At 42.2% G+C, this 8,562-nt stretch overlaps 1 protein-coding gene across 1 annotated transcript in view; it reads left to right on the top strand.

Moving 5' to 3' along the window:
• znf618 (zinc finger protein 618) overlaps positions 1 to 7,798 on the top strand; it is a 35,624-nt gene extending 27,826 nt beyond the window's left edge. The window contains exons 10-13 of the mRNA XM_036214456.1: positions 381 to 458; positions 1,149 to 1,307; positions 2,349 to 3,448; positions 3,609 to 7,798. Coding sequence (XP_036070349.1) covers positions 381 to 458; positions 1,149 to 1,307; positions 2,349 to 3,448; positions 3,609 to 4,142 — 1,871 coding nt within the window. The 3' untranslated portion in view covers positions 4,143 to 7,798. The remainder of the gene's footprint in view (positions 1 to 380; positions 459 to 1,148; positions 1,308 to 2,348; positions 3,449 to 3,608) is intronic.
• The last annotated feature ends 764 nt before the right edge of the window (positions 7,799 to 8,562 follow it).

Below are 8,562 nucleotides of genomic sequence, written 5' to 3'. Positions count from 1 at the left end.
GCCACCACCTTCTCTGCAGCACAAAGTAAGGTTAACCCCACTTCCTTGTTGAGAACAAAATAAAAGCATGCTGACTTTCAATTTCCTTTGTAATTATTTTCCTATATTTTGTTGTAATCACCCTCATTATTTTACTTTCTTTCTGGCTCATACCCCTCTTTAATGTCAACTCTAGATTTAGGCTTTAAAACAGTCGTTCAGATGGAGCTTTAATTTGAATGAGTTTAAGCTGCACAAACTATCAGGTAGAGACAAAGATGGGACTTCATTTGCAGCTGTATGCAGCTGTCAAAGATGCAACCCAAAGCCAGGTGCACAGTGCTTTCTTGTTTGCTTCTGACAAAGAGTCGATGGTCACGTTGGGCTTGTGATTTCTTTAGAGCCCTACACATGTGGTGCCTGTGGCATCCAGTTCCAGTTCTACAACAACCTGCTGGAGCACATGCAGTCGCACGCCGGTGAGTCTACCACCACAAATGCATGTTAATCCAAAGGGGTTCAAGGGACGCCCACAGGGGTTCCAGTGCATGAGAGACGAGGAGAACTGAGCTCATATAATCCTGGATGCTTATTAAGTTGTAGGTTCAAAGTTTGTTTGGAGGGGTTGTTGCAGATCTGGATCTGAGGCTGCAGAATATGACCTTTGTCTCTCCTCAAAAGGTTTAATTATTTTCAGTAAAGGTCAGAACATTATTCTGATAAGATCAGACTTTAAAATAGTTTTGTCAGAAGCATACTTAATAAATCATTCAGTATTGTAGACTCATGCATATAAATGAGGCTTGTGTTTTCCTTCCTTCAAGTTTGAAGATAACTGACATTGTGCCCATCTCAAAGCAGCTGTATTAAAAAAAAATAAGCTCCTGGTTCATCAATCAAGGCAGATTCAAAAAATGTTTTTTGTTGTTTAAATAGTAAACAAAAAAAAGATTGAATCTGTAAACTTATACTTTCCAATTTGTTATTGATTTGGTTAATACAACACTATTCAGCGGTTACACTCAGCATGCTTTCTTTATTTTTCTTTCTTTTTCTCATGGTTACTTTGCACCATACTTTTATTGTTTTTCAAATTCCTTTACTGTGATGCTCAATAAAAGGCAATATTGCTGTAATATATATACATCTTTTTATGTTTCTCTCCTCAGCTGATAATGAAAACCACACCAAGGGGGACTCCCCCAAAGCCTCCTCAGCCTCTGGTCCTCAGGAGCAGCTGTGGAGAGTCTCCCAACCTCAGGCCCTTCCCTCAGTTAAAATACAAATCCAGCCTCAAAGTATAACCCAGAGAAACCATGCTCTCAGCCGTAAGTACTGCAACAATGTAGAAGAAATTGACAGTCTGTCATCTTAATGTTGGGTTTATTGGAACAGTGAGAGATAGAAAATCCAGAAATCTTCTTTATATTAACATATTTGCATTTCATCGAGTGTAGGGGTGTAATGATTATTTGTAATAATGAATTGATATTTGTGGTTGATGATTTAATTTACTTTTGATGTTGGTTCATTTTAAACAATCTGATTTGATCCAATTCACTGACCTAAAATGGATCCAGGACATCTTTAGCCAGAAATTCAAACATTGTGACTCAAAGATAAATACCTGGTACTGAAGAGTGCAGGAGAAGTTTTCCAGGTTCCTTGTATTTCTTGCAAGATAATCAAGTGTAAAGTTCAGCCCGTTGTTGTTTTTCCACATCAAAATAATACAAATGGAACATTATTAGAACATGATACCACATTGTACGGTCAAAGGACTTTGGAAAGTGTTTCTACACATTGGACTATGATGATGGATTGATCATTTTTGTTACCATCACGTGTGTTGTCCACTGTGATGGTACTTAGTCAATTTTACATTATAGTAAAAGCCAATTTCCAAATAGCATTTTCCAATATCGATTTGATTGTTGATTTATCTAATTTTTAAACAAGTATTTAATAGTTTAGGTCAACTCATTCTGCCTCCGACAGATTGATCTAGTTGGACCAGAAAACCTTAGAAAAAAGTATTTGATCTAGGGGTCCAGCGGATCACAAAGCTCATGGTCAAAATCACTTTTTGAATTGGTGAAAACCAAAAAAACAGGACAAAATAACAAGATAAAAGCTTGCAATTATTTTTTGAAAAGCTTCAAAACTGAAGAGCTATTAAATAAAACATATATAAAGTACTTCAAAGCATACATACACACTCACAAATATATGTCACAAACATTTGCTCACATCTCTGAAGATATTCCTATTTAGCCTAAAAAATACTTGATACTACAAAAAAACTCAACATTTATTATAAAACTGACAGATACTAACATGATTTGTTTGTTTGTTTTTCTTCTTTTCAGAGAATAATGGCCTTCCCGAGAAGGAGCGTCAGCAGGTGGCTGAGCGTCTGCTCCGAGTCATGTGCACAGATCTGAGCATGCTCAATGTGCTCAACAGCAAGGACTTCCTGAAGCTGGCACAAACCCTTGTAGATACAGGCGCTCGCCATGGCGCCTACTCCACCCGTGACGCTCTGGGCAACATGAGCGCCCTGGCTCTGCGCCAGCTGCCCCGCATGTACAACCAAGTGAAGGTCAAGGTCACCTGCGCTCTGGGCTCCAACGCCTCCCTTGGCATCGCGGTAACCTGCCACTCCCAGACATCTGGGCCCGATGCTTGCTACGTTCTCACGGCCTACCAGGTGGAGGGGTCCAAGCTGAAACGCTATGTGCTCGGCGTGAGAGAAGCTGAGCTGAGGGAGGGGCCCGAGCAGGTCCACCACTGGGTGCAGAACGTGCTGTCTGAGTTCGTCATGTCAGACATACGCACGGTGTACGTCTCCGAGCCGCGGCTGTGGGCGGCAGGATTCGCTGGATCGCCCCTGGGAGGCGGCGGACGGGGGAGGATATGCCTGCGGTGTGCAGGGTGCTCGCTCGGCGCCGTGGTTCAGGCCGTTCTCGGAAAGCGCAGCCTCCAGGCGCGAGGCCTTCACGAGTTAGCCGAGCTGCTCTCAACGTGCCGAGATATCGCCTCGTCCACCACGCTGTCGCTTCGCGAGGAGCCGTTTTTGAACACGTCCACAAGCACAACCGAGGACGGCGCACAAGGCACCGCCGCACAATGCCCCACCCCTCCCTGCTGGGATCGCATGGCCGAAGCTCTGCTGCAGGTCCACTCGCACTTCGAGCACATCTGTGAGGCTTACGGCCGCAGCAAGGCCACGGCTCCTCTGCTGCAGGGCCTCAACAAGCATCTGCTGAGCACTCTGGCTTGCCTCCTGGCACCTCTGCGGCTGGCGGCTCTGGAGCTGAGCAGCCAGAGGAGGCCCACCTTACAGCTGGTGCTGCCCGTCTACCTGCGCTTGGAGAAGTTTTTTACGTCTAAAGCCGGAGAGGCCGGAACCGGAACGGCCAGCAAGCTCTGCCATTATTTCCTTGAAGCGCTCAAGGAAAACTTCAAGGTACTCGACGACTAATGCAACTTTTTTCAAAATGAAAGCTGTCCCAATATATAGATTTTATTACGTGAATTTTTGATAAATATTTTTTTCTGTTTGTTAAAAAAAATCAAGAGAATTGTCGGTTTCTTTTCTGAACAATCGGATCTCTTTCTGTCTGCAGGTAGAACGAGCTCACCAGGTGGCCATGGTCCTGGACCCTCAGCTCAAGCTGCGTTCCGTTCCGGCCTATCAGCACGAAGACATCATTTCACGCGCGTGTGACATGGCTGCTGAAAGCAGGGATGGAGGTATGAGCGGAGCTGGAGGTTCAGCTGGCGAGGAGAGGGACACCGACGGCCCACCTGTCTCTAAAATCAGCCGCATAGAGGGGAACGGAAAGGACAGCGGCGTCCCGAGGGGCCCGGTTCCCGGTACCGATGAGGGCAAAGGCCAAATCAGACAAGAGATTTTTAAGTACCTGGCTGAGCCTCTTGTCCAAGGTACCCCCGATTTGTTTCAGTTCTGGAGCTCGACCGTGAGCGAGAAGTTCCCCAGGCTGGCACGCCTGGCGCTGTGGCTCCTCGCCGTCCCCGCCATGGGCATTCGAAGCGAGTGCGTGACTGTGTGCGAGCAGAGCCTGGCCATGAAGAGGAGGCAGCAGGTCACTGCCGAGGAAATGAACAAGCTTATATTCCTGCGCTCTAACATGGGTTAGAAGAACATCCCGGAGAAACCAAACTTTCACCCAATTACTGAAGACTCTTTACTCATAAACTGTAGTTTTAGACGAACTGTAAACATATGCGTGTAGAAAACCTGATTACTTCTCAAGACAGACGTTTCCAGAAAACCTCACATTGTAAAGGTCTGACCACCTTTCAAACATTATCGCTTATTTTCTATAGAGATTGGACTTTTGTAAAGCACCTTGAACAGGTAGCAGGGGCGGAACGGTAACTGTCACAAGTGCAGGTAATCCTGTCTGGTACGCCGTCTTTTGTTTGGGACTTTCACACGGAAACGGAACGAGTTTGACCTCATCACAGTCAGTGAACTGAAACACTTATCAGTCTACCAGTGAAACTGCTCGAAGGCTACAATGCTGTTATTCTGTTGTTGACAACATTTTCAGGTAAAGTCAGCGTTCACTGTTTGAATCTGCTGCCACACACACAAACGCTTCATCCGAGACGGACTGAGAGTTTGACACTGTGTGTGACAAAAGACTCAAGCTGTGGATTTTCACTGCCATTGCACCTCTTTACAAGTAACTGCACTAGGTTTCTGAGTTACACAAATCGCTAAACAGAAAAAAATGTTCGACATGATCAGCCTCGAGCGACTAAAGCTCATTTCAGATGATTTGATGGTTATTTCAGAGGCCTCAAAGATGTAGCTTTGGATCAATTGCATGCACTGCATGCAAGTCTTGCACAAAAAAGTTAAAAAAATATGAAGTTCAATACTTTTTAGCTTTCACTTTTTTGTTTATTCACAAATATTTTTGCTACACGTGCAAAGAGGAAATCAATACGTGATTATTCATCCATCTAACTGTACGGATCACTGGTAGATGATTTTACATAAAAACAAAACATTGTGAGTATAAACTAACGTGGATGCTAAAGAGGTTCAATGAGGCTATTCTGAAAAGTTCTTTATTTTTGTTAAACAATTATCTGTAGTTATCATTCCCCTCCATTTGTGCCGTTTGATTAAGATAAATAATATTTAACCCCAAACAGTTCAATTTTTGCAAAATTGTGAATATTATTTTGCTTAATTTTGCAATTTTTTTTATTGCAAGCATTCATTTTCGAACATTTTTTCTTATTTAAAGTGATCATTAAAAGGAGAAAAAACACCCAAAAGCAAGTATTGCAGAAATAGTAACTAATGTTTCCTAATTCCAGTTGCAGCATCGTCTTCCTCACGCGCGCGACACATTTCCATTTTTAAGGCAATAAGCTTTAAATGAATCCCTACTTTCACCTGACTGTTTCTCACCATACTCCTGCAGTTCAATTACCCACCGGAATATTTATATTTTACGTCTGGAAAAAGTTAAAAAAGAAAAAAAAAAAAAACTGACGGGATATTCTCAGGAATGAGCACATTCAAGCAGGCACCGCCACTTTTAACTCACTGTACCCAAACGAAACCAAACGGACCTCAGCGCCGAGGTGTAAACCCCAACTATGGCTTTTAGGAAACCTTCCACCCCACAATGCAGTTCTGCAACAGACGAGGGGACACATTAGTCAAGCACAGGCGTACTCCTCAAATCAGGTTCGTGCGCAGATTTTGAACTGGTTAGATCTGTTGCCTTTGGTTCTAGCTGGTGACGTGCTTGGTCTGTTTTTCGAGCCTTAAGTCTTTGTTTTCTCGCGCTCCACTCTGCAGTTGAAGCCGACGCCATGCCTTTTTGCTTTGTTTCGTAGCTCAAAGCCTTCTGTTGGCAGTTCCACGTGAACTTCCAGAGACTGAAGACGGTGTCCTCTCATACACGCCATCGTGTAGTGCTTTTGCCGCGTCGTGGCCAGTACTGACTCCCCAACCCCAAATGTTCGCTCCATAAACACTGTCATGTTATTTTTTTTTTGAGTCTGCTGAGAGCATTTTGCTGCAAAATTGCTTCTTAATCCGAAAGGCTGCAGCGTGATACCGTTTTATTTATTTATTTTGCTGTCAACCACACACACAAACACCTCTTAATCTGACATTGAAGTGAATTTTCATATAAAAACATCAGTTTGGTTTTGACAGGGCCAAAAATATTACTTTTTTGCTCATCTTTAGGCTCTGGTGCGACCTGATGTCATTTCAGAAGAAGCATGTTCGTTTTTATTTAAAGGTACATTTTCAGAGTGACACTTAAGCTATTTTATTTAGAAAACCTCATAGTGTTGAATACATCTTCTTGACTGAATTGCTGTTTAAAAACTAACTTTTAATCATATTTTTAGAAAAAAAAGGGAAAGGGAATAATTAACTGTAAACAAAAGGAAGTTGACAAAAACTTCTTTGCTTAAATCACCTACGTTATTTCTTCAAGAAAACCACTAAAACAATGAAAATATAAATCAAAAGTGTCTATTGGTCTCAAATAATACCTCTAACCGTTCAACACATTTAAAAAAAAATCATTTTTCCTCTTAACAGCATCATCTGTTTTTCGTTTTGGTGAAACGACTGAACTAAAATGACTGTAAACTGTAACGAAATCGTCCGATGTTTTACCTCAATACCCACAAGGCAGTGTTGTAATAGAAAGACGGAGGGAATCAGTTGGTCTAGTCTAAATACTGTATACTACTATTAGCAAAGGACCCTCAGCTGAAGCGATGAAGGGATTTCTCTCACTGTTTTTAACTTAAGTATTTTCAATAGGATACGCTCTGGGACAAAACGCCATCGTTGACATGATAATGTCAATTTACTTACAAACAGCATTCTTTTCTCTTTTTTTTTTTGTTAAAATGAAAACTATATATCTAAGATATGCATGCTTTTAATAAAAGTTCTGATATATAACGTCATAAGCCAGTGTTTCTCATCAACATGGAAATGTATCATATTGGCTTCGAGGTGATGCTACTTCACAACACTAATTTAGCAGTCAGGTAACTGAACTTTGACCCTGCGAGGTGAGAGTAGCTGCCAGGCCGGTCGTCGGCGGGTTGACGTCATCCGTTTCCAGAGGATCTATCATGTAAATAGAGGAGTACTGCTGTTTTTATGCCACAAGGGGGCAACCTTCATTTCAGAGTTCAAAAGTAGGGAGCACCAATAACATTTTACCTCTTTTTTCTACAGTAGCATTTCAAAGGGTTTTGATATAATAGAAAACGTCAACTTAGATACTGTTACTAGAAAACTGAATTCAGCTGTAAGTTGTATTTTTTTCTTTCAGGATTTTAACTTATTCAGACAAAAGCTCAGTTGTAAAGTGTTGTAAACGAAAGCTAACATGGGGATCTTTTCTGTTCTACTAGTACTATTAATTCAGGTTAACCAACTTGGTGTTGCTTTCATCCTATTTTACTGGCATTTCTTCCTTTTTATACTCTGCTGAAATGAAAAGACTCTGTAGGATTTGTTGTTTTATTATTATTTTTGTCTTTTTACCGCACTTTGGCAGCAGATTCCTGTGTAGATCCAGATCTGAGTTGACTTATTAGTAAACCTAATTTATACTTTTGTAGCAACACTATTTTTATATAATGGCAAAGAAAAGGATCAGTGTCTTTTTTTTTTTTTTTTTGTTCTCTTTATTTTTCTGTGTCAGATATGACAACGCTGTTCAATGTTTCTTGAATACATTACCCACTGTAGTATGTTATGTGTGAATAAACTCCAAATTTGTGTCAATCTATTGTGTGTGTGCTTTTTAATGTATTTATTTATTTTTAATACTTTCATTCTTGAGTTCAGAAGCTGCCCTGGGAGAGGCGGGCCTCCAACATGTCCAGGAAAAGGAAGCCTTATATAAGAAAGGAGCCACTGAAGGCCTGCTGGGGGAGTTCAACGTGCAGAGTGCGTGCAAGGATTCCCCTGGGCCAGGGGGGCAATCGTGCGGCCGTCTTGCTTCCTTTTCTCGCACCCGCGTCAGTCGGCCCCCCGAGCTGTAGCTGTTTGCAGCCATGCAGAAACGTACCCACGCTCCCCGTGTGGAAGCAACACACAGGCCTTCCTATCAAAACGCCTAATTTGCCGCACTTATGTCCCAACCCCCCCCTATTCACCCATAATGAACTCGCACTACACCCCACGCCCACCCGCCCTCTTTTCCTGCAGCCGAAGGTGATGTTTTTCCACAAGCTATTACCTCAGTGACATGCTAAGTTTGTTTTTGCTTAAGTACCCAGGAGCCGCCTTTCATTTTCAGTCATTTGGAGAAGAAAAATGTTGGGAAAATGGCCCTTTCTTTGGTCCAATTGCTTCCGTTTTAATTTGGGCAGCAGAAAAGTTGCACATCAGCTCTTTCTCGAGGAAAGGCTGCCTGGAGGTCAGCCTGCACTCTAATGGCAGAAGTTTTTTTTTTCTTTTTTCCTCGAATGCAGAACTTGCAGAATAGATGTAAATTGAGACAGGAAAGTGATCAATCTAACTGCAGACAGGCTATGTGTCAGGGG

The sequence above is a fragment of the Oryzias melastigma genome, linkage group LG12 (assembly GCF_002922805.2).
Source record: "Oryzias melastigma strain HK-1 linkage group LG12, ASM292280v2, whole genome shotgun sequence".
Lineage (NCBI taxonomy): Eukaryota > Metazoa > Chordata > Actinopteri > Beloniformes > Adrianichthyidae > Oryzias > Oryzias melastigma.
The sequence above is the reverse complement of the archived record's forward strand: the minus strand, read 5'-3'. Positions and strand labels throughout refer to the sequence as shown.